The following is a 27,617-nucleotide window of genomic DNA, read 5'->3' on the forward strand; positions in this document are numbered from 1 at the left end:
AATTCTTATCTGCAAATAATGATAACTTTTCTCTGTATATTCTTAATCATTCAATTTCTTGATCTTTGTTTTATTATTTTTGTAGGATTTCTAGAACTATGTCAAATAAGAACAGTAACACTATCTTAATCCTTAATATAATTGGAAAGTGCTTTAATTTTTTAAAATCATGAATAAAATAACTTGTCTAAAACCTTTTCTGCAATAATTAATATTATCTCATAATTTTAAATATTATTAATGTGGTTTGAAATGTTAATAGTTTTCTTAATGTTAAACCAATCCTGTATTCCTTGTATAATCACATTTGTATCACAATGAACTCTCTTTCAAATACTTTGCTATTGCCTCTTTGCTCATTTTTATTCAATATGTGTATTAGAATTCATTAGATTTATTGATCTATAGTTGGGTTTTTCTGCTTTAGCCATGCCTGCAATAGTATATCTCTATTATGCTTATCACATACAATAATGTTAGTAAAAAATTTATTTTCTCTGTTTTTGCAAACAAATTATGTAATACTGAAGTTAATTATTCTTTTAATGCTTGTTAGAATTCACAAATCCATCTTGTTTTATTTTCCCCCATTAGAATTTTACTTATTCCTTGCCCTTGTTCAACCTCTTTACCTCCCGAAAATAGTTTGTTTAAATTTTATACTTCTTATCTATTAATATTTCCATTACATATTTATGTAAATATTGTATTTTTCTGTTTTCTCTGCCAAATCTTTACTAAGATAACATTGCTTTATTAAGATTTTCCAGTCTCTCTGTTTTATATTTTAACAAAGCTTCAAATTCTTTATATATTCCTAAATTTAAAAAAAAATGTATGATCTAAAGTATTCTGAAGATTCTTGAACTTATTTTTTTTCCTCTCTTTTTTTATGATATATTTCTGGGGCAGGTAGCTTTGCTATTGTAGTATGATTACATTGTTTCAGAATTTCTCCTCATTATCTTTTGCCCTCTATTATTTTGCTCTTAAAAAGCTTCTCTTTTTGATTATTGATATTTTCTTAATCTCTTCTATTTTTTTTACCCCTCCCCTTTCATTTTCTTTCCTTACTTCATCTAAAAAGTTATTTTTCTTCATTTGATCCATTTCTTACTGTTTTGAGGTGATAAAAGAGTTCTCAGGTATAGCTATGACTTTCGATCTACCATCTCCTTGAAAGTCCTCCAGTGTAATATTAATTTCCAAATCTATTTTATAAGAATAATATAATAAACAAAAAATATTATGACTTTAAATATTGATAAAATGGTCACTGATTGCCATTATTTTGATTAGTATCATTGTTATCATGATAAATCTTACCAGTTGTTTGGTATTATATCAGAATTCAAAAAACTTTATTTTATATATATAAAAGAGAAAATTATTACTAGATAAGTTTCTCCAAATCATCTCATTCTTATTTTGCATCATACCAAATTCATAAAGTCCTATAACCTTACTTTTTAGTGATAGCTTCAGCAATGAAAATGAGCTTAATTTAATTATCCACACTAAAAAACATTTATCAAACTATGTAAAAATAATAGCTAACACCCCCCCTTTTCTTAGTATTTTTCGATTAAACTTTAATGCACTGGTATGTAGATGTGCTTAAGCTTTTGGTTAAATGACACTTTAACTTTTTGTGTCTTGTTGAATACAAGGCAACATGATACTAAATGAAATGTTCTTTTTTACTTGAAGTTAAATGGAATATAGAATGATCTACTGACTTCATGACCTGTTAGAGTCATTTAGAGTCTTTGGTATCTATGGCAACAGAGTATCATATACTTTTCTATGAACTTTAACCATTTCAGAATTATTTTCTGAATTTTGTTGAATTAGGGAATAAGAATGGAGTGGGGGCTGGCTTTTTCCGTCAGTATAATTAGCATTTAAATTAATTTGTATATTTGATTTTTGTGTAATGTCATTTACAATTTTCTTTTACCTTTCCTTACCTTATAGCTATTAGAATCTTATGATTATATATGTGTGTATGTGTATATTTTTTAAATGAATGCTTGAATTACTTATTTTGAATAAGAGGACTACCTTTTCTTAAGAATTCTTTGAGTGTGTAAAATGAATATTTCCTCATTTTATGTTTGGAACAATTTATAATTATAGACTTTTTTCATATTTTGCTAAGTTAAAAGGCAGATCAAAAAAATTTCACATGAAGATTCTAGATTTAAAATTATATGATGAAACAGATTCTTCTATTTGTCACTTATTGATTCATTTAATAATTCAATAAATATTGCATTTCAGTTTTGTACACATCACTTATTGAGGGCTAAAGAGATTCAAAAGAAACATATACTGTCCTTACCCTCTGGTATATTTGAGGAAATATTCAGGTCACATCTGAATGTTAAGCTACAAAATAGCTAATCAACAATGGAATTTCTAAGTTTATATATAGAATGAAAATATGTATCGAAATATAGAAAACAAATATGGAGCTTAGAAAGGGAGAAACTTGAGTTTTTATGGTAGCAGAAGCAATTTGAACAAAAACTTGGATTTAGAAAATAAGCATTTTTCTTATTCTTGTTTTGTGAGACACTGAAAAAAGAAAAAAAAATGTGAATTTTCTATTAGGGACGGTTAATCAAGAACTTTGATCATGAGGCTGAGAAATTTAAATTTTATCCTATCTTCCAGGACCTACTAATTACTTTTTAAGGCAGGGAATAAATGATATGATGAAAGGAAATTTACAAGAACAATAATAAGACATGTTTAAGGTGAGAAAACCTGGAAATTATTATAGGAGCCTAGGCCTAGAGCTGTAAAAAGCAGCAGTCATCAATATAGAAGTGAGTTGTAACCACATGGAACATTTAGGGAATATTTACTTGGTTACCCCTCTCCATTAATGTCTCAGTACATCAAAAGACAGTACACAGTGTATTTCTGCTCAATATACTTGAGTACAAGGAAAGGTGATTTAGTTTTATAAACAAATATTTGTTAAGCATTATTATATAATAAATGATGAGAATTTGAGGACTTATATAGGACAAGGAAGTTGTATAGTTTAGTTTATGTGATATATTTGCAAATACAAATAACTTGACAAAACTATGAATTTTTAAAAATTTAATAAGAGTTATCAGGTGTATTAATAGAATTTCATTGCATTTATAATCAATATACATTGTGTAAGTATTCAAACAATTAGTTTTTTCAGTAGTGTTTACACCAGTATTTTTAAACTTTTTTTGTATCTTGGACACTTTTGACATTGTTGTAAAACCTATGTACTTGTCTCAGAATAATATTTATTAATGCACAAAATAAATGTTTAGTATTTCAAAAGAAACCAATTTTATTAAAATATAGTCTTCAAAATATTTTTAAAAAGCAATAATTTTACAAATTCCAAGTTAAAAAAAACCTTGTCTGAACTATCTTAAAATTTTCTACTGAAACCCTATTCTGAGCTGTTTTGATAGTTTAATAGTGACATTAGATTCTCCTCTCCTCCTACAATGGGATCTCCTGTGGCAAAACTTACCACCTCTTATGGTAAACTTATGGATAAAAGTTACAAATCTGCATTTGTGGCAAAAAGCAATCAAATCAATAATATTAGAAGTGTATTTGTGTTTTGAAAAAAAAATCAATATTCTACTATCTGTTGATTTTCATTTCAGGCCTGTGCCTCAAGTAGATCTCAAATAGATTAAATATTATTTCTTCTAGAAATTCCTCAGCTTATTCTGTTGTTTATTTCTGTTGCTCATGTCAATGAAATTTGTGAACTTTTGTGATTCACTATTCCTAGTATATAAGGTAAATTCAGTAATAGTTAAAGATCTAAAGTCTTAGAATCAATACTTCCAGTCAAAATTAGGTTGTAAAAATGACTTGATGGATTGTATTGATATTAAATGGGACATAAAGATAGGTCACACTATCTTCCTTAAATTATTTTGGTAAGAAATGATTTTGTAGTACATAATTAATGAGGTCAGATGTAGCATAGAACAAATATTTACATTTTAATATTTTAAATAGCAATTACTTGAGAATTCAGCACATTGAGCTTATTGTTTCTTTTTTCTTTTTAAATTCTGCGATAGTGGCTAGATGAAATTTGTAGATATTGAAGATTTGTAGTGGTTTTGATAGTTATAAAGACCTCATAAACTTTAGTATATAGAGTACCCTTCAAGTTGTAAAAGATCCAGAAATACGGTTGATTTGCTTTATTCACATGCTCTGACAAAAGATTTCAGTTGATTCATTCTTAGGAGATAAAGACAGGTCATTAATGCTAATGGTTGACACTGGGGATATTTGAAAATCAGAAGGATATGGAGATTAGGGTGGAGGAGGGACAAGGATGATAGGTATGTGATTTTTTTCTTTTCTTTTTTTTTTATTGTACACAGAAATTGTAAAATGTATAACTGTGCTATAAGAATAAGCAAATTAATAGTTATCTTCTTTCACATGTCTTAATAATAGGCACTTCATTTTTAAATAAGATTAAATTTTGTTACATTGGTAAATGTTTTGGTTTTTTAAATATAAAATTTTCTTTTTAACTTCTAGATGGAAAAAGTGGAGACAGATTTAACTAGATCCAAATCTCTTCGTGAGAAACAAGCTAAAGAGTTTTTATGGCAGTTAGAAGATATCAAGAAAAGATATGAACAGCAGGTTGGTCTTTTATTTTAGTAATGTTATTTTATTTTTTAGTGACATTGTATTATATTAGGAAAAAATCAAAATACTTCCACGCTTTAGCTATGTGCTGCCCTATTTTCTTTAAATGATATCTAATATAATAACATTTTAATCAATTAAAGTATTACAGCTGTTCCCATAAAATTTATTATAAGATTTTTCATTTTGTATATCTTTACATTGATTCCTTTTCCTCTCTGGTTCTTCTTAGTATAAATAACAAAATTTCTAATTTCCTTGCATCTCTTTTACTCAGTATATTTTACATGTTTCTTGGAAATTTAGAGGGAAAAGGCATTATCTCAGCTACCTTGACTAAAAGTTTTATGAAGGCGCTAATAATTTTCTTTAGTGTCATCTTAGTCTGGAAGCTTTATCTTAATTTCTTTATTCTTCTTGAATTTTTTTTTTTATCACTTGAAATATACCAAAAAAATACAAACTTAAGAATAACTCTTCCCTTTTTTTAGTCTTAAATTGTGATTCATTCAGAAGTACTGCTGTAATACCAGAGAAACAGAGTAGGATAGAGATTAGAGAACAATTTAATTATTAAATGGGAGAGATTTGCTCAGACCAAATGGATCCATGCTTTGGTCCCAGGGTTGAACGAGACCATGGTCTCAAAGAATCCAGCAGTGAATGTCCTATACAAGATTCTTTTATAGGATAACAAGAACAATGACATAATGGAGGAGGTACCTGGATGGGGATGCCTAATGGGGGGAGGAACCTAGGATGAGGATGACATAATGGAGGCAGGCATAATGGAGGGAGGTACTGGAGAGGCTCCTGATATTCTAATGATGTCTAAAATGGATAAAGACCTTTATCCCATCAAACATTAAGAGAGAATGGTTATAACATGAGGCAGAGTAACTAAATAGGACAATTAGGGAAACTAGGTCAGGACATTAAAAGAGAACTGTGGCATAACACTATTTCTTTATTCCATTGGCAGAAATAAATCCAACCAACAAAAAAGTTTCTAGTGTTTAGTCTCCTCATTTGATATATGACCAGATTTTAAGTTTTTTTGTAAGTTCATGTTTGATAGCGGTAATTTCAGTTTGACAGAGTAGATTTTCTTACATAAAATTCTACTTTTAAGATTAACAATTAACAATTCAGAATGTTGAATGCTAAATTTTCAATGAATTTCTTGTCTATATTTTATAATCTAATTGAATGATTTGAAAATAGTATATTTATTCTTGTTTTTATTTTGTATATAATAGTATGTTTTCATTAGAAATATATAATACTCATCACAGAGTGGTAAGTACCATATCAGGCACTCAGTAATGTTCATTGAATTTATTGAATTGAAAGAGCATAAAAGATGGATTGGAGATTGAAATGGTTGGATAGGAATATCTCTTTGATGGTTTCTCAATTAATAAACATGCATTTGTTAAATACCTACTGTGTACTAAGCATGATTCTAGGGATATAGGTACAGAAAATGAAATAGTCCATTTAGAGTTATATTGTGGAGATGGAATAAATGTTCATCGATAAGTAAATGCAGAATAATTACAAAATAAACATGCAGAGATAGAGGAGATAGCACAAAAAGCAGGGGAAGATGAAAGATGAATTCAGTCCTTGAGAGAGTTATATATTGCAAGGACAAAGGTGAGGTGTTAAAGCATTTAAAACATTTATAGAGGAAACTTAACCTCAGAGGTTTGACATGATTTGGATTTCTGGCTGGATCCAGCAAGGTGAGGCTACCTACAATTTCCACAAAGAATAACTAAAATTAAACTTATTTCTATAAGTGCCCTTCCTTATTTGCCTCAGGGAATAATTTTATCAGTACTTCAAGCTCTCCCTGCCAACCCCACCTAGTAAAGTGTAAGGAAGGGAGTAAAATATGTGAAAAACCTGCAGAAAAGGTAGAAGGGACTAGATTATAAAGTGCTTTAAATGCCAAAAATCATTTTGTATTTGCTCCTGGAGGCAATAGGAAGTCCTTGGAGTTTGAGTCTAATGATGATGATGGTTACATGATTATTTTAGGAAGTGAATTTTAGGAAATTATTTTAGTGGCTGAATGAAAGGTGGATTAAAGTAGTAACAGATTTGAGGCAGGTGAACTCACCAGTAAGCTCTTGCAGTAATCTGATATGAGGTGATAGGGGCCTGCATTAGAGTTGTGTCAGTGTCAGAGGAGAGAGGATTTGATATGGGGTGAGAGAGAGTGTAAAGAATCCAGGATTACTCACTGATTTCAAGCCTTAGAGACTGGGAGTGTAGTACAAATTAGGTGACTTAATAGTCTGTCCAAGTTTGTAGTTTTTTCATTTGTTGAGAAAGTTGATTAGCTTCCTAGGCCAGTTCATCAAAACTTAGTTGCACAGGATGGGTAGGTATGCATGGATTAATCTCTTCATTTTTCTAAATAATTCTTACATCAGGTAAATCACAAGTCCATTGGCGTATTTGATTATCTGAAACATAAGATAGTTCATTATAGAGCATGACTCAATTATGTAAAAGAGTTACTATAGGAAAGCGTCTTTAGAGTTCTAACTCTTGAAACAAAGCATGATTTCTCTTTTCCCTTTCTGCTTCCATTTTTAACCATAAACCTTTCCCTATTCCAGAAAATGGGAGTAGCAATTCAATTCTAAGATTTAGATTGCAGTTTTAATAGCATGGGCCAGGGACTCAGAGCTCCAGAGGAGAGGAGTGGGAGAAAGGGGAGGATTCAATATATGGAGATAGGTTAAAGAATTTTTAAAGAGAATACTTTTTTGTTTTGTAAACATTTGATGACCCTTTTTAGTCTTGAACTGGATCCCTGGTCATCCCCTTTCTTTTATTCTGCACGCTTCAGGTATTGGTCTACTTGCCAATTATTCTACTGCCAACACTTGTTACTTCAATCTAGCGTTTCTCTGTTCCATTTTGTATTGCAGTCTCATAGTTCCTGTTTTACTTATCCCTGAGGCAAGAACATTATCCTCTCAGATTTTCTAATAGTTTTTACTGCTATATATAGTGAGAAATGAAGAACCAAAACAGACATGAAGTTTCTCCTTTACTTCTCCCTTCACTTTTCTTGTTTGGACCCAATGGGCAAATCAGCATGTAGACACTAACTAATAAATCCTTTGGATACATAAAAGATTAAAGTAAAATTTATATATATTTACAAAGAATAATAGACTCAGATTGCCATGGAAATTTCATTGTGTGGGCTTGGGCAGGGACAAAGGATACATAACCAAGAAAAGAATGGAGGCTGGGAATTATGCCTTATGACACCATAATAAGATCAACACATTAAAGCTAGGAAAGATATTGGTCTGAGGTGGGAGAATATGTAGTCTTAATGATTTACCCTCTCTTTTTCCCAACAAACATTGAGCCAGCACCAAACAGTGAGAAGGGCCATTTTTCCAAACATATGCTAATAGAATCATTATTCAATAGGTAATTAGCCTCAAGTGTTCAGTTGTCTGATTCAAGCATACCTTTTAAGAATTTCAGCCCTTTACAAAGAAGCAGAATTAAAAGTAGAAGAGTTAACAGGGACAGGAAAAAAGAGATAAAAACAAACATTACAACAAGGATTAGGAGTAGAATTAAAAAAAAAAAAGTATGGCTAGTAATCATTGATCTCAAAGTCAAACTTAAAGATTTAATTGAGAGAAATCTATATTATATGTTAGATAATAATATTGCTTTAAATGCATGTTTACATATGATTAAATGTGTGTGTCTGTAGATATGTGTCTGAATATATAGATATATATGCATATATATAGAATATGTGGATTTGTGGATGGCTGTGAATGTGTATGTATATGTGTGTATGTGTGTATGTGTACTTGTGTGTATCTATATATCTATATATGTATGTATGAAAACATATGTGCTTAACTGCAGCCTGCTTGGGAGTTGTGGAGAGGATGAAAGGGGAAAAAAAAGAATAAAGTTAAGAAAAGTATGCAGCATGGAAGCAAAGTTGTACGTTCATGAATATTATTCTTATATATTTTGAATCCTTCCTGATGTTCTGTTGGACACATGACAATGTTCTGTTTTGTTATATTTTTCTTTTCTGTCTTTTCTTTTTTTCTATTATGTTATTTTTTAATTAAAATTTAAAAAAATGTTTAAAAGACAAAAATAAATGAATTAAAAATGAAAGGAGAAAAAGGAATCAACTCTTTAGCACTTTGGCTTTATATGTGGAAGGAAAATTCATTTCCAGAGAAAATAAACCTCAGAAACTTGAAATGAGTGATCAAATATTATACTTTATATTTGTATTGCTATGTTTCTTTATTTTCTATATCTACTTTCATTTTTCTATTATGTCAAAGATAATTTCTTCTGTAATAAAATCTTTTTTTAAATTTAATAGCATATGTTATTTTTCTAATCACATGTAAAGATGCTTTTTAATGTTCATTTTTGTAAGGCTTTGAGTTCCTTTTTTTTTCCCTCCCTGCTTCCTTTACTTCTCTCTTTTCCAAGAAAGTTAGCAATCTGATATAGGTTATACATGTAAAATCATTTTAAACATATTTCCATGTGAATTATATTGGGAAAGAAAAATCAAACTATCCATTTTATTTTTGAGAACAATCTTTCATAGTTGATCATCACACAATCTTGCTGTTCCAGTGTACAATGTTCTGATTTTGCTCGTTGCACTCAGGATCAGTTCATATAAGTCTTTCCAGGCTTTCTGAAATCAGCCTGTTGAACATTTCTTATAAAATAGTAGTATTCCATTACATTCATATATAACTTATATAACTTATTCAGTTTTCCCACATCTCCACCATTTATCATTGTCTTTTCCTGTCTTAGAATGACTCCTATTTTCAAAATAGAATGTACAGCTTTGAGAAGACTTGAGAACAATTATAATATACTACTAATAATCTATGTTTATGAGTTCAAATGTTACAAAAACTTTCTTCCTGATACATTGGAAAGAGCAATAGTTCTGAAGTAAGAGGAACTAGGGTCAAATACTAATACTACTTTTAATTTTACTGGTGTGACCATATGCAAGTCACTTAACATCTCTGGGGCTCAGTTTTTCACCTAAAAATTGGGGAATTAACCAGAGTTTAACCTACAATTTCTCAGGACCTTTCAATCCCTAGTTTCATGATTTTTCCAGTACCAATGATCTATGACCAAACCTAGGGTTTGTGAAGCAGGGTACTGGCCTGCTTCATGTGAATGTGTATTAAAAGAATATATATACCTTGTTTTCAAAGATGCTCACATTTATGAAATTTAAAATGTATTTTCTCTTTATTTAAAAAGTAGATGTTCTATCTCCAGAGAAGAGAATTTTTTAAACATTTTCTTGAATTTGCATTGAGTAGCATAAAATCATGAAAGTAGATAACATTTTCCAGTACATAGAAGACTGTCCTTGAGTTTGTGAAGACCTTGATTTAAATGCTATCTTTGATGTGTTATGGGCCAGAATTCTGAAACAAGGATTCTTACAAGATGTTAAATCAGTGGAATTGATGAGACAATGGTTCTCTAGATGAGACTAGGGTATCTAGTGCTTAATATTCTCTAAATTCAGTATGATTGGTTTAATCTTACAACAAATAATGGTTTCCTGGTGATATAATGACTGGTTTATACTCAGTGTAGAACATATAAGCTGGGAGCCTCAGCCAGATTGGAGAGGGCTGAGAAGACAAAGGACTAGAGAGGGGAGCTTGAGCCAAGGAGAGAGAGATTCATTTCCATCTTCATCAGCCTTGTGGTGGCTGGCTGGTCTCCTGCACTTCTCCACTGAAACCAAGACTCTGGAAGGCCTCTAAGAAAGCTAGCTGAAGCCCCAGGCAGGGAGACAAGACTTTGAAGGAGACAATAAAGGGTTATTCTCATGGAGATTATTCTACTGAGAAGAAGGCTGACCCAGGAAAACCAAACAAGAACATTACAGAAATGTCTAGGTGACCTTGAGTAAATCCTAAAATCTCAGTGCACCCCAAATCTTGTCTGAGTGTCCAGGCTACTGACATTTCTAATCTGTATCAGAGATAGGAATTTCTATACTCAGATTTCTTTACCTGGATGAAATTATAGACTTGATCCCATATTAAATAATCATTTATATTTACCTTGGCCCTTAAAATAAATTTTAAAACATTTTGATTGTGGGATATAACCTAAAAGAAGCATTTGAAACCCAAGGTCAAGCAAATAATTATGCATTCATTTTTTCTCCTACACCTGTGATTTCACTGATCTGCATTCCAATGATGGACTTCAGCAACTTCTCTGCAGCTTAAATCTTGAAAGTTTCCAGGGCATTATGAAGTTGGTTCAATGCCTTGCTAAGGGTCATGCTGTCAGTAGAGATCAGAGGCAGGCCTACCTGATTTCAGAGGCAAGCTTCTATGCATTGTGCCAAACTACCTCTCACTCAAGTACTCATTGATTTTATCATGCTATTTCTGTATTGAATATTGTATCAATAGAAAAGTTCTAGAGGTTAATAATCATACTTATGTAGTTTACTTTTCAAGTTTCTCTCATATTACAGCATGATATAATTGAAGTGATTGACAATGCATAAGGTAAAACTGTGTTTAAATCCCATCTTATATTTACTATCAGTGTGACCTTGGGCAGGTCACTTTAACTTGTTAAAGTCTAGGTTCCTTAATGGGGAAAATAATATCTATAGTACCCATCTCACAGAATTGTTTGGAAGATCAAATGAGATAATGAATATTTAACAACCATAATTGCCATAGGATTTCTAGGACTACTGAGGCACAGGACTCTTCCTCTCTATCTACTAAGAGGCCTTTCTATTCTGGACCTAGCAGGCACAGCTCACAGTCAGAAATAGAAAAGCATAATACATTTTAAAAAAGGTCATGCTCTCCTCTTTCATTCTGCTTCCCAATCTTAGAAAAATTACTTAAAGCTTAGCTGTTGGTTCATTTCTAGAGTTTCCCTAATGGGAGTAGACAGTTGCTCATTATACAGTGTAGTCTGGGGTCCTCAAACTACGGCCCACGGGTCAGATGCAGCAGCTGAGGACATTTATCCCCCTTACCCAGGGCTATGAAGTTTCTTTATTTAAAGGCCCACAAAACAAAGTTTTTGTTTTTATTATAGTCCGGCCCTCCAGCAGTCTGAGGGACAGTGAACTGGCCCCCTATTTAAAAAGTTTTAGGACCCCTGGTGGATCATGTATAGGACAGTTTATTTCCTTTTCACAAAAGAAGTGTATTTAACATTAAAACTCACAAGCAAAACGTAACAAAAGACCTACAAGCAAGTATTGACAAATACTTAAAATCCAATAGACTAACATAATTATTGTTGAACTTTCATAGTAGATTGATAATTAAAACAACAAGATATGAATCAGCTTATGAGACTGCTGAATAAGCATTTCACATTTCACATTGTCCCTGAATTATCTGGGAAATTTCCCTTAACTTCATGTGTTCTATTAACTCTGGCCAGTGATCAAGCTTTTTCTCCTTAAGGTGGTCAACTTCTTTGAAACAGAAACTATATCTGGAACTAGTTAGCTCCAGTCAAACAAACTAATATCTCTAGACCTTTCAAAGTCACAAGGTAGTAGGATATATCCATCTATCCCAGGCTCATTCACCTATGTTCAGGGATGGAATAAAAAGGAGAAAAGACAGTCAAAAGTATCAAAAAAAAAAAAAAAGCCCATGCTCAACTTGTCTGATCAAGCATCTAGATCTCTTTTTTTCCCACATAGGAAGAGTTGACATGCTTCCAGGACTGAGTTGGGGATGAGGAAGGACAAGGGCTACCTTTTCCTTAGCACTCAGTAGAGATTTATGAATGGCTTTGATTGTTTTTAGAAAAAGGAAACCAGTGATGACAGAGTGGGTCATTTCATTGCAACAACTATGCATAGTTAATGCAAGGTAAATTCTTATGTTAAATATATTCAAAAATTTATGTATCTTGCATCTGAGTTCATAACATCTCTATCAAGAGATTCGTCCTTTGCAACTATGTTTGGTCATTTCATTGACTAGATTTCTTGAATTTTTCAAAGTTATATTTCTGCAATGTGGTTATTATTGTATAAATTATTCTTCTTTTTCTACTCATGTCATTTGGCATCAGTTCATACAAATCTTTTCAGGTTTTATTGAAGCCATCCCTTTTATAATGTATTGTGACAAAGTAGTATTTCAATTCATTTATATTTCATATTTGTTTATCCATTCCCTAGTTTACAGAAACTTCCTAGTTTCCTGTTCTTTGCTACTATAATAATAAACATTTCTGTGCATAATATGTCATTTCCCTCTTTTATTCATGTTTTTCTTGTATATGTTTTGTGTTGTGGGTCTTTTTGTTGTTGTTGTTGTTATTTCTTTGCTACTACAAAAAGAGCTAGTATAAACATTTTTGTTCATATTTCTTTTTTTCCCTCTTTGATCTCTTTGTTGTATAGGACTAGTGCTAGGTCAAAGGATATGCACAGTTTACTAATTTTCTGAGTATTTTGAATTGTTTTCCAGAAAGTCTGTTCCATTTCATAGCTTGAAGAACACATTTATGTGCCTGTTTTCCTGTATGTTCTTTGACATTTATCATTTTTCATAGTTTAACTGCAAATCTGATGAATTGGAACTTCAGAGTTGTTTTGATTTACCGTTCTCAAATTATTAACATTTTGAAGCATTTTTCATATAGCTTTTGAAAACTTCCTGACCATACCTTTTGGTGATTTAACATTTGGTAAAAGGTTTTATTCTTAAAAATTTAAATTACTTGCCTATATGTTTTGAAAATGAGATCTTTATCAGAGAAATTTATCCCAAAGATTTAATTTCAATAATTTCTCTTCTAATTTTATTTGTATTTGATTTTGTTTGTCCAAAAACATTTAAATTTTATGTAATCAGCATTGTCCATTTTATTTTATCTTGTGTGAATCTCTTGATCGCCTGTTTGCTCATGAATTCTCTAGAACTAAGTATTAAGGAAGTAAAATAATTCTCAAGGGTGAAGAAAAAAGAGTATAGCAACTAGTTGTTGAGAGGAGAGGTTAGATCAGATAGAAAAATTTGGAAATCATAAGCTTGGAGACAAGAAATATCAGAGAAATTTGTTATAAAGGTTTAACTCCAATTATATCTCTTCTAATTTGAGGTACATTGGATTTGTTGCAAAAACATTTTAATTTTATGTAATCAACATTATCCATTTTATCGTTTATGATTCTCTCTATCCCTTATTTGGTCATGAATTCTTCTAAGTTCTTTCTTTAGAAGCAGATAAGATCATTGGTTAAACAAATTCTGGTATATGAATGTAACTGTATAATGCTGTGCTATAAAATGTAATATGTGTGATCAATGCAAAGAAGCACAGAAGTAGCCTATAAACTGATGCAGACTGAGGTGAACAGAGCCAAGAAAACAATACAATATAAATGGAAAGAATAACCACATACCAAAAAATCAAGTGTGTGTGTGTGTGTGTGTGTGTGTGTGTTTATATATATTTTGCTGAGGGAATTGGAGTTAAGTGACTTGCCCAGGATCACACAGTTAGGAACTGTTAAGTGTGTGAAGTCAAATTTGAACTCAGGTCCTCCTAACTTCAGGGCTGGTGCTCTATCCGTTCTGCCATCTAGCTACCCCTAAATCAAGTTTATATTACAAAATTATAAAAATCAGTAGGACTTGAATGAGTTGATATGAGAAGATAACCCAAACCACCCCCTTTGTGCAGGTGGGAAGTCCAAAGGATATATTATAAACTGCACATTTTTTTAGACTTTTTCAATATATCTACTAGTTGCACTGATTTTTTTTTCCACTTCTAAAAATATGTTATTTAGTCATTTCAGTTGTGTCTGACTCTTTATCTCCCTATTTAGGGTTTTCTTGGCAGATACTGGAGTAGTTTGCCATTTTTTATATATAAAGAAACTGAGGAAAACAGGATTAAATAAGTTGTCCAGGGTAACACAGCTTGTAAGTGTGTGGGGCCACATATGAACTCAAAAATATGAATTTTCCCGACTCCAGACCTGGCATTCTATCCACTGTGCCATCTAGCAATCCTAAAAAGGGAAAAAAAATATGTATATTGTTATTTGGAATGTCTCTCTGGGATATGTTAGGAGACTGATAATGGAGATGACTGATGATAGTGAAAGAGAAACAGAAGATATTAATAAAAACTTACTGAAAAACAAAACCCCCTACTTTTAATTTAATATCTTATTCCCCCAATTACAAGTAAAAATAATTTTCATTTAAAAAATTTTTTTGAGTTCCACATTTTTTTCCCTCCCTTCTTTCCTTTCCTTATCACCCTTAATTAAGAAGGAAACAAATTGATACAAATTATACGTGTGCAATCATGTGAAACACACTCATTTTAGTCATGTTATAAAAGAAACAGATAAAAATAAAAATGAATGCTATGGAATACTATTGTTCTGTAAGAAACGACCAGCACGATGTTTTTAGAAAGGCTTGGAGAGACCTACATGAACTGATGCTAAGTGAAATGAGCAGAACTAGAATATTGTTATACATGGCAACAACAAGGACTATACAACGATCAATTCTGATGGAAGTGGCTATCTTCAATGTTGAGATGATTCAAAACAATTCCATTTGTGCAATGACAAAGAGAGCCATCTATACCCAGAGAGAGAACCGTGGGAACAGAGTTTGGAACACAACATAGCATTCTCATTCTCTCTGTTGTTATTTGCTTGCATTGTGTTTTCTTTCTCAGTTTTTCTTTTCCTTCTTGATCTGATTTTTCTTGCGCAACAAGATAATTGTGTATATATATATATATATATGCATAGATATATTGGATCTAACATGTATTTCAAAATATTTACATGTATTGGACTACATGTCAGCTAGGGGAGGGAGTGGGAGGAAGGAAGGGAAAATTTGCAACAAAAAGATTATGCAAGGGTCAATGTTGGAAAAAATTACCCATCCGTGCTTTGTAAATTAAAAGCTTTAATTAAAAAAAAAACTTTTTAAATTAATATAATCAAAATTATCTATCTGGTGTTCAGTTATGAATTCCAATTCTTCTTTGGACACAAATTCCTTCCTTCTCCATAGATCTGAGAGATACTATCCTATGTTCCTCTAATTTAATTATATCACTCTTTATGTCTAAATCATGAACCCATTTAGATCTTATCTTGGTATGTGATGTTAGATGTGGGTCAAGCCCTAATTTTTTCCATACTAGTTTCCAAATTTTCCAGCAGTTTTTATCAAATAGTGAGTTCTTATTCCAAAAACTGGGGTCTTTGGGATTGTCAAACACTAGATTCTATAGTTATTGCCTACTTTGAGTTGTGATCTCAACCTATTCCACTAATCAACTATTCAATTTCTTAGCCAACACCAAATGATTTTGATGACCACTGCTTTATATAATATAGTTTTTATAATATTTTATAATATAGTTTTAGGTCTGGCACAGCTAAGCCATCTTCCTTAGCATTTTTTAAAATTAATTCTCTTGAAATTCTTGACCTTTTGATCTTCCAGATCTGTAAAATAATTTCTTGGAAGTTTGATTGGTATGGCACTAAATAAGTAGATTAATTTAGGTAGTATTGTCATTTTTATTATATTCGCTCAGCCTATCCATGAGCACTTGATATTTTTCCAACTGATCAGATCTGACTTTATGTGGAAGTGTTTTGTAGTTGTGTTTGTATAATTCCTGACTTTCCCTTTGCAGATAGATTCCCAAATATTTTATACTATTGACAGGTATTTTGAATGGAATTTCTTTTTGTATCTCTCTCTCTCTCTCTCTCTCTCTCTCTCTCTCTCTCTCTCTCTCTCTCTCTCTCTCTTTTTTTTCCTGAGATAACTGGGGTTGAGTGACTTGCCCAGGGTCACATAGCTAGGAAATGTTAGGTGTCTGAGGCCAGATTTGACCTCATGTCCTCTTGACTTCAGGGATTATACTCTATCCACTGCACAATCTAGCTGCCCCTCTTTTTGTATTTTTTGCTGCTGGACTTTGTTGGTAATATATAAAAATGCTGCTGATTTATATGGATTTATTTTGTATCCTTCAACTTTGTTTAAATTGTGAATTGTTTCTAGTAGCTTTTTAGCTGATTCTCTAGGGTTCTTTAAAGTATACCATCCTATAATATGCAAAGAGTGATAATTTGGTTTCCTCATGATTTACTCTAATTCCTTTAATCTCTTCTCTTATTGCCAAAGCTAGGATTTCTAATACAATATTGAATAATAATGGTAATAGTGGGCAGCCTTGTTTCATGCCTGATCTTATTGGGAATGGTTCTAGTTTGTCCCATCACATATGATGCTTACTGATGGTATTAAATAGATGCTACTGATCATTTTAAGGAAAAGTCCATTTATCCCTATACTCTCTAGTGTTTTTAACGGAATGGATGTTGGATTTTATCAAATGCTTTTTCTGCATCTAATGAGATAATCATATGATTTTTGTTAAGTTTTGTTATTGATATAGTTGATTATGCTGATTTCCTTATATTGAACCAGTCCTGCATTCCTGTTATAAATCCTACTTGGTCATAGTGTATTATTGTGGGGATAACTTTCTGTAATTTCATTACTAATATTTTATTTAAGATTTTTGCATCAATATTCATTAGGAAAATTGGTCTATAATTTTCTTTCTGTTTTCACCTTACCTAGTTTAGCTATCAGCACCATATCTGTGTCATAAAAGGAATTTGGTAGAACTCCTTCCTTCCCTATTTTTTCAAATAGTTTAGATAGTATTGAAATTAATTGTTCTTTGAAAGTTTGGTAGAATTCACATGTAAATCCATCTGGCCCTGGAGATTTTTTTCTTAGGGAGTTGATTAATAACTTGTACTAATTCTTTTTCTAAAATGGGACTATTTAAATAATTTATTTCCTATTCTGTTGACGTGGATAATTTATATTTTTATTTCATTTAGATTAGCAAATTTATTGGCATATAGTTGGGGAAAATAACTCCTAATTATTGTTCTAATTTCCTCTTCATTGGCGGAAAGTTCTTTCTTTTCATTCTTGTGATTAACAATTTGATTTTCTTCTTTCCTTTTTCTAATCAAATTAATTAAAGGTTCATCTATTTTGTTGGTTTTTTTCATAAAACCAACTTAGTTTTATTTATTAATTCAATAGTTTTATTATTTTCAATTTTATTAATCTCCCCTTTTATTTTCAGAATTTCAAATTTGGTATATAATTAAGGGTTTTTAATTTCTTCTTTTTCTAGCTTTTTTAGTTGTAAGCCTAATTTATTGATCTTCTCCTTCTTGTTTTATGCAAGTAAATATATAGACCTATAAAATTTCCCCTTATTACCACTTTGGATGTATCCCACATATTTTAGTATGTTGTCTCATTATTGTCATTCTCTTGGATGGAATTATTGATTGTGTCTATGATTTGCTGTTTCATCCATTCATTCTTTAGGATTAAATTATTTGATTTCCAATTAACTTTTGGTCTGTTTTCTCCTGGCCTTATATTGTATGTGATTTTTATTGCATCATGATCTGAAAAAAATTCATTTACTATTTCTGCCTTTCTGCATTTGATTTTGAAGTTTTTATGCCCTAACACATGATCAATTTTTGTATAAGTCCCATGAATTGCTGAGAAAAAAGTAAACTCTTTTCTGTCTCCATTCAATTTTCTTCAAAGATCTATCATACCTAACTTTTTTTTTTTAACATTTTGTTTACCTCCTTAACTTCTTTCTTATTTATTTTGTGATTTGATTTATCTAGTTCTGAGAAAGCAAGGTTGAAATCACTTACTAGGTTAGTTTTGTTGTTTATTTCTTCTTGCAGCTCTCAACTTCTTTTCTAGAAATCTGGATATTAAATTACCACTTGGTGAATATGTTTAGTATTGATACTGCTTCATTATCTATGGTACCCTTTAGTAAAATATAGTTTCCTTCCCTATCTCTTTTAATTAGATCTATCTTTGCTTTTACTTGATCTCCAATCAGGATGGCTACCCCCTGCTTTTTTTTTACTTCACTTGAAGCATAATAGATTCTGCTCCAGCCCTTTACATTCACTCTGTATGTATCACTATGCTTTAAATGTGTTTCTTGTAAACAATGTATTGTAGGATTCTGGCTTTTAATCCAATCTGCTATTTGCTTTCATTTTATGGGAGATTAATCCCCTTCACATTCACAGTTAAAATAACTAATTTTCTATTTCCTGACATCTTATTTACCCAAAGTTATGCTTTTCTCTTTTCTTTCCCTCTTCTCTCCTCTTCAGTATTTTGCTTTTGATGACCACCTCCATCAAGCAGCCCTCCCCCTTTTTTATACCTCTCCCCTAATAATTCTGTTTCCCATTCTATTAGTATTTCCATTTCTTTTCTCCCTTTCCCTTCCACTTCCCTATAAGGTGAGAAAAGTTTCTTTGTGAAACCAAATATGTCTGATATTCTCTCTTAGAGCAAACTCTGATGAGAGTAATATTCACACAGTGCTCATCCTCTTCCTTATTTCCTTCAATTATGATAAGTTTTCTTTGCTTCTTGGTGAGATGCAATTTCCCTTATTTTACCTTCTTTTTCCTCTTTTTCCAGTTTGATCCCCTTTCCACCTCTACTTTCTTTTTCATATTATCATAATAAAATCAAATTATACCCACATTCTCTTAAATTATACCCATAACAGAAATATAGTTCTCAAGAGTTTTTTTCTTTTTATCTTTTTTATGTTTCTCTTGAGTTCTGTGTTTGGAGATCACGTTTTTTGTTCAGTTCTGGCTTTTTCATTAGAAATAGGTGAACTTCACTTATATCATTGAATGCCCATTTTCTTCCCTGAAAGATAATGCTCATTTTGGCTGGATAGCTTATTCTTGGCTGTAATCCAAGTTCCTTTGCCTTTTGGAATATCAGATTTCAGCCTCTTTGATCTTTTAAGTTGGAAGCTGCTAGATCCTGGGTAATTCTAATTGTAGCTCCTTGGTATTTAAATGATTTCTTTCTGGCTGTTTGCAATATCTTTTCCTTGGTGCCTTAGTTCTGAAGTTCAGCCACTATATTCCTTGGGGATTTAATTTTGGGGTCTCTTTCAGAAGGTGATTGGTGAATTCTTTTGATGCTATTTTACCTTCTGATTCTAAATTATCAGAGCAGTTTTCTTTTATGATTTTCTGTAAGATAATGTCCAGATTATTATTTTTTCTTTTTCTTTTTTCCCCCTTTTAAAAAATTATTATAACTTTCTATTGACAGTACATATGCATGGATAATTTTTTACAACATTATTCCTTGCACTCACTTCTGTTCCAGTTTTTCCCTTTCCTCCCTCCACCCCCTCCCTAGATGGCAGGCAGTCTTATACATGTTAAATATGTTATAGTGTATCCTAGATACAGTATATGTGTGTGATGATCATGCTAGCATCCAGGACACCTCAGAATCAGCCGGAGTCAGGATAAGCAAAAATCCATCTTTATTCTTGGTCTTAGTAGTGGGATTGAACAGGATGGAAGCAGAATCTCCTCGGCCAGTCTTCCCCCACTCATCACCGAGAATGTGTTCCTCGCTCATCTTACTCTACCCTCTAGTCCCTCCTACAATCCTCTGTATACCAATCACTGAGCCACCATGGATAGCGGAAAGGATCATTTTCCAAGCATATCCCCATAGAGTATTGTCCAATCAGTAGTTAGCCTCAAGTGCTCAGCAGTCCCAACGTATCAACCCAATAGTTTCAGCCCTATACATATGTGTACAGAACCCAACAGTTCTCTTGTTGCACAGAAAGAATTGGATTCAGAAGGTAAAAATAACCTGGGAAGAAAAATAAAAATGCAAACAGTTTACACTCATTTCTCAGTGTTTCTTCTTTGGGTATAGCTGATTCTGTCCATCACTGATCAATTGGAACTGAATTAGAGCTTCTCTTTGTTGAAGATATCCACTTCCATCAGAATTAATCCTCATACAGTATTGTTGAAGTGTATAATGTAAATTCTTCTTTCATCATGGCTTTTAGGAAGTCCCATAATCCTTAGATTGTGTCTCTTAGATCTATTTTCCAGGTCATTTGTTTTTCCTAGGAGATATTTCATATTTTCTTCTATTTTTTCAAATTTTTTTTTGTTTTTGTTGGATTCTTGAAATGTTATTGAGTCATTCACTTCCATTTGTTCAATTCTAATTTTTAGTGTATTATTTTCTTCAGTTATCTTTTTAGATCCTTTTGTAATTGGTCAATTGAATTTTTTTTGTAATTACATTCTTTTTCTATTTCACAAATTTTGTTTTTCAGTGAATTGATTTCTTTTTAATATCCCTTTAGTAGGGCATTATATGCTTTTTCCATTCCTTCTTGCTATGATCTCATTTCTTCATTTTCTTCTAACTCTCTTTTAAGATCCTATATGCAGTCTTTCAAGAAAGCCTTTTGAAATGGGGACCAGCTCATGTCCATAAAATCTGTCTATGGTGAGAGTTCTTTTTGGATTTTTATTCATTTTTTTTAAAGCTTGAGGTCTGTTCAATGCAAAGGAATGACAGCTGCTTTAATTTGCCCTGTGGCAGTTCTGTTGATTGATTTCTGGTGATGGGTAATCATGGCTAGGTCCGGAGTTCTTCTAGAAGTGGTTTACAATTTGCCTTTTGTAGCAAATCTGCCAAATCACCTGCTTGCAACCAGGGCAAAGTAGTCTAAGAGTCTCACAGAAGATTCCCAAGTGCATGGAAACTGCAATGCTCTGACTCCCCATACAGCTCCTTTCTCTGATCTCTTTGTACTGTGGTCTGGGCTTAGCAGATTATCCCCTTGTCCACTTGAAACACACCTGTTCTGAAGTTCTTCCAAAGTATCTTCTTCTGGGAATATCTTGTACCCCAAACATTTATGGATTCTTTGACTCTAAAACCAGTTTAGAGGCTTAATTTGCTCTTGGTTTGAGAAAATGTCAGAGGAAGTCACAGAAAGTCATGTCTACTCTTCAACAACTTGGTCCCGCCCCCCAGAAAGTTAAAATCATTTCTACTCATATAAAATGAATAAATCATTATTGATCAAAGAAATGCAAATTAAGACAACTTTGAGGTACCACTACACACTTCTCAGGAGGGACAGGAAAAGATAATGACATATGTTGGAGGGGATGTGGGAAAATTGGGACATTAATACATTGTTGGTAGAATTGTGAACTGATCCAGCCATTCTGGAGAACAATTTGGAACTATTACCAAAGGGCTATCAAACTGTGCATTCCTTTTGATTCAGCAGGTGTATGCCTATTAGTTGGAGAATGGATGAATAAGTTACAGTATATGAATGTTATGGAATATTACTGTTCTATAAGAAACAATCAGCAGGATGATTTCAGAAAGGCCTGGAGACACCTACATGAACTGATGCTATGTGAAATGAGTAGAACCAGTAGAACACTGTACATAGCAACAGCAAGATTATACAATGATCAATTCTCATGCACATGATTCTTCAACAGTGAGGTGATTGAGGCCAGTTTCAGTGGTCTTGTGATGGAAAGAGCCATCTGCACCCAGAGAGAGGACTGTGGGGACTGAGTATGGACCACAACATGGTATTTTCACCTTTTTTTATTGTTGTTTGCTTGCATTTTGTTTTCTTATTTTTTTTTTCCTTTTTGATCTGATTTTTCTGCGGCAGCATATTTGTAGAAATATGCATAGAAGAATTGCACATGAATTACTTGCCATCTAGAGGTGCGGGCTAGGGGAAAGGGAAGGAAACAAAATTTGGAACACAAAATTTTGCAAAGGTAAATGTTGAAAATTATCTAAGCATATGTTTTGTTTTGTTTTGTTTTTGCTGAGGCAGTTAGAGTTAAATGATTTGCCCAGGGCGCCACACAGCTAAAAAGTGTTAAGTGTCTGGGTCAGATTTGAACTCAGGTCCTCCGCACTTCAGGCCTGGTGGTCTATCCACTGTGTCACCTAGCTGCCCTCTAAGCATATGTTTTGACAATAAAAACTTTAATCAAAAAAATAAAAGTCAGATTTTCTATTTCGTTCTGATCTTTTCATCAGAAATTCTTTTTATTTATTTATTTATTTTTAAATAATTTTTTATTGATAGAACCCATGCCAGGGTAATTTTTGACAACATTATCCCTTGCACTCACTTCTGTCCCAATTTTTCTCCTCTCTCCCTCAACCCCCTCCCCAAGATGGCAAGCAGTCCTATAAATAAAAGGTTAAATAGGTTACAGTAGATCTTAGATACAATATATATGTGCAGAACCGAACAGTTCTCTTGTTGCTCAGGAGAATTGGATTTAGAAGGTATAAATAACCCGGGAAGAAGAACAAAAATGCAAGCAGTTTACATTTATTTCCTACTGTTCTTTCTTTGGGTGTAGCTGCTTCTGTCCATCCTTGATCAATTGAAACTGAGCTAGATCTTCTCTTTGTCGAAGGAATCCACTTCCATCAGAATACATCCTCATACAGTATCATTGTTGAGGTATGTAACAATTTCCTGTTTCTGCTCATTTCACTCAGCATCAGTTCATGTAAGTCTCGCCAATCCTTTCTGTATTCATCCTGCTGGTCGTTTCTTACAGAACAATAATATTCCATAACATTCATATACCACAATTTACCCAACTATTCTCCAATTGATGGGCATCCATTCATTTTCCAACTTCTAGCCACTACAAACAGGGCTGCCACAAACATTTTGGCACATACGGGTCCCTTTCCCAGTTTGATAACTTTTTGAACATAGTTCCAAATTGCTCTGCAGAATGGCTGGATGTGTTCACAATTCCACCAACAATGTATCAGTGTTCCTGTTTTCCCACATCCCCTCCAACATTCCACGTTATCTTTCCCTGTCATTCTAGCCAATCTGACAGGTGTGTAGTGGTATCTCAGAGTTGTCTTAATTTGCATTCCTCTGAGCAATAGTGATTTGGAACACTCTTTCATATGAGTGGTAATAGTTTTAATTTCATCATCTGAAAATTGTCTGTTCATATCCTTTGACCATTTATCAATTGGAGAATGGCTTGATTTCTTATAAATTAGAGTCAGTTCTCTATATATTTTGGAAATGAGTCTTTTATCAGAACCTTTGACTGTAAAAATGTTTTCCCAGTTTATTGTTTCCCTTTTAATCTTGCCTGCATTAGTTTTGTTTGTACAAAACCTTTTCAATTTTATATAATCAAAAATTTCTATTTTGTAGTCAATAGTGATCTTTAGTTCTTCTTTGGTCATAAATTCCTTCCTCTTCCACAGGTCTGAGAGGTAAGCTATCCTATGCTCTTCCAATTTACTTATAATCTCATTTTTTATGCCTAAATCATGAACCCATTTTGACCTTATCTTGGTGTACAGTGTTAAGTGTGGGTCAATGCCTAGTTTCTGCCATACTAATTTCCAATTTTCCCAGCAATTTTTGTTAAATTGGGGTCTTTGGGTTTGTCAAATACTAGATAATTAAAGTTATTGGCTGTTTTGTCCTTTGAACCTAACCTATTCCATTGATCAACTAGTCTATTTCTTAGCCAATACCAGATAGTTTTAGTAACCGCTGCTTTATAATATAATTTTAGATCTGGTATAGCTAGGCCACCTTCATTTGATTTTTTTTCCCATTAATTCCCTTGAAATTCTTGACCTTTTGTTTTTCCATATGAACTTTGTTGTTATTTTTTCTAGGTCATAAAATAGTTTTTGGGAAGTCTGATTGGTATAGCGCTAAATAAATAGATTAGTTTAGGTAGTATTGTCATCTTTATTATATTTGCTTGCCCAATCCAAGAGCATTTAATATTTTTCCAGTTGGTTAGATCAGACTTAATTTGTGTGGAAAGTGTTTTGTAGTTTTGCTCTTAAAGTTTCTGATTTTCCCTTGGCAGATAGATTCCTAAATATTTTATACTATCAGTAGTTATTTTAAATGGAATTTCTCTTTGTAACTGTGTTGGATTTTGTTAGTGATATATAAGAGTGCTAATGACTTATGTGGGTTTATTTTATAACCAGCAACTTTGCTAAAGTTGTGGATTATTTCTAATAGCTTTTTAGTAGAATCTCTGGGGTTCTCTTAAGTATACCATCATATCATCAGCAAAGAGCGATAATTTGGTTTCCTCATTGCCTATTCTTATTCCTTTAATCTTTTTCTCAGCTCTTATTGCCAAAGCTAGCATTTCTAATAAAATATTAAATAGTAACAGTGATGGTGGGCAACCTTGTTTCACTCCTGATCTTATTGGGAATGGTTGCAGTTTGTCCTCATTACATATGATGCTTACTACTGGTTTTAAATAGTTACTCCTGATTATTTTAAGGAAAAGTCCATTTATTCCTATATTTTCAAGTGTTTTTAATAGGAATGGATGTTAGATTTTATCAAATGCTTTTTCTGCATCTATTGAGATGCTCATATGGTTTTTGTTAATTTGGTTATTAATATGGCCAATTATACTGATAGTTTTCCTAATATTGAACCAGCCCTGCATTTCTGGTATAAAGCCTACTTGATCGTGGTGTATTATCCTGGGGATGATTTTCTGTAGTCTTTTTGCTAATATTTTATTTAAGATTTTAGCATCAATATTCATTAGGGAGATTGGTCTATAATATTCTTTCTCTGTTTTCAACCTACCTGGTTTAGGTATCAGTACCATGTCTGTGTCATAAAACGAATTTGGTAGGACTCCTTCATTCCCTATCTTTTCAAATAGTTTACAAGGCATTGGGACTAATTGTTCTTTGAATGTTTGGTAGAATTCACATGTAAATCTATGTGGTCCAAATTTTTTTTAGGGATTGCAATAGCTTGTTCATTTCTTTTTAAATGGGACTATTTGAATTTACTTCCTCCTCTGATAACTAAGTCTATATTTTTGGAGGTAGTCATCCATTTATTAGGTTATCAAATTTATTGGTTAAAAGTTGGGCAAAAGTAACTTATTATTTTTTAATTTCCTCTTCATTTGAAAGTTCTCCTTTTTTTCCCTTTTTAAGACTATAATTTGATTTTCCTTCCTTTTCTAATCAGTTTACCAAAGTTTTTCAATTTTATTGTTTTTTTTCATAAAACCAACTCTTAGTTTTATTTATTAGTTAATAGTTTTTTTTACTTTTATTATTTTTTCCTTTTTAATTTTAAATTTCAAGTTTAGTAATTGATTGGGGGTTTTAATTTGATCTTTTTTCTAGCTTTTTAAGTTGCGAATTCATTGACCTTCTTTTCTTATTTTATTCAAGTAAGTTCTAAGGTTATAAAATTTCCCTTATTAAGCTTTGGCTGCATCAAATTTTGGATTTGTCTTACTGTTGTCATTATCTTGAGTAAATTATTAATTTTTCCTAATTTGTGTTTAAATCATTCTTTAAAATGAATTATTTAGTTTCATTCTTTTTGATCTATTTACCTAACTTTTTGTTGAATGTGTTTTATTGCATTTGATTTGAAAAGAAAGCATTTACTATTTCGCCTTCCTCATTTAATTTTGAGGCTTTATGTCCTAATATAAGTCATTTTTTTGTGGGTCCATGAACAGCTGAGAAGAAAGTATACCCTTTCTGTCCTTCATTTCTCCAGGATCTATCTACCTAATTTTTCTAATATTCTTTTACCTTTTACTTTCTTTCTTTTTGTTTTTGATTTGGTTTTCTAGATCAAAGGTGCAAATTGGATCTCCATATTTAGTTTTGTCTATTTCTTCTTGCAACTCTCTTAACTTGACCTTTAGGGAAATTAGATGCTATACCACTTGGTACTGATATTGCTTCATTGTCTATGGTACCTTTTAGTAAGATATAGTTTCCTTCCTATTTTTTTAAATTTAATTTAATTTTTATTTAATAGCCTTTTATTTACAGGTTATATGTATGGTAACTTTATAGCATTAACAATTGCCAAACCTCTTGTTCCAATTTTTCACCTTTTACCCCCATCCCCTCCCCCATATGGCAGGATGACGAGTAGATGTTAAATATATTAAAATATAAATTAGATACACAATAAGTATACATAAAACTTTAATTTTTTACAAAAAAGAATCAGACTCTGAAATTTTACAATTACTTGGGAAGGAAATCAAAAATGCAGGTGGGCAAAATAGGGATTGAATTCAATTAATGGTTTTTTGGTATCTCCCAGGTTCTTTTTCTCTGGGGCTTTAGTTCATTACTGCCCTTTGGAAATGTTTGGTTGATCCATTCAAGATGGCCAGGCCATCAGAACTAGTCATCATATAATTGTTTTTAAGTATATTTGGTTTCCTGGTCCTGCCACCCACTCAGCACGGTTCTTAAAGTCTCTAGGCCTTTGAAATCATCCTGTTGGTCATTTTTAAGAAAATAATATTCCATAATATTCCCAAGTTTATTAGCCATTCTCCAACTGATGGGTTCCCTAGTTTCCAGTTTTAACCAAAAAGGGGGCACAAACATTCATGCACATGGGCCCCTTTCCCTTCTTAAAAATGTCTTTTGGATATAAGAGTGGTAACACTTTCAGGGAACCGTTTGATAATTTTTGACATAGTTCAAAATTACTTCAAATGGTTGGTTTTCCAAACTCCACCAACAATGCATCAATGTCAGTTTTCCCGCATCCCCCCAACAATCATCAATTTTTTCCTGTCATTTAAATCCGGGTGTGTAAATTTATCTTAGGTTTCTTAATTTTGTTTCTTGATTAATAATGACTTGGACATCTTTTCATTGACTAGAAATAGTTTCAATTTCTTCATCTAAATTGTCTGTTCATATCCTGACCATTTTCAATTGAAATGGGATTTTTATAAATTAAAGTTAATTCTCTATATTTTTGGAAATGGGGCCTTTATCAGAACCTTTGACTGAAAATATTTTCCCATTTATTCT

General features: G+C 32.1%; 1 protein-coding gene across 13 annotated transcripts in view; it reads left to right on the forward strand.

Annotated features, from left to right (window-relative positions):
* The window catches only part of CEP112 (centrosomal protein 112), a 605,978-nt gene that overhangs the window by 236,069 nt on the left and 342,292 nt on the right, over window positions 1-27,617 (forward strand). For all 13 annotated transcript variants that reach the window (XR_004233797.1, XM_031965673.1, XM_031965672.1 and 10 more), the window contains one exon: window positions 4,579-4,686. Coding sequence is in view for 12 of the 13 variants with exons in the window: in XM_031965673.1 (XP_031821533.1) it covers window positions 4,579-4,686 (108 nt within the window). In the remaining variant the exon portion in view is untranslated. The remainder of the gene's footprint in view (window positions 1-4,578; window positions 4,687-27,617) is intronic.

This window comes from Sarcophilus harrisii, chromosome 4 (genome assembly GCF_902635505.1).
Source record: "Sarcophilus harrisii chromosome 4, mSarHar1.11, whole genome shotgun sequence".
NCBI lineage: Eukaryota > Metazoa > Chordata > Mammalia > Dasyuromorphia > Dasyuridae > Sarcophilus > Sarcophilus harrisii.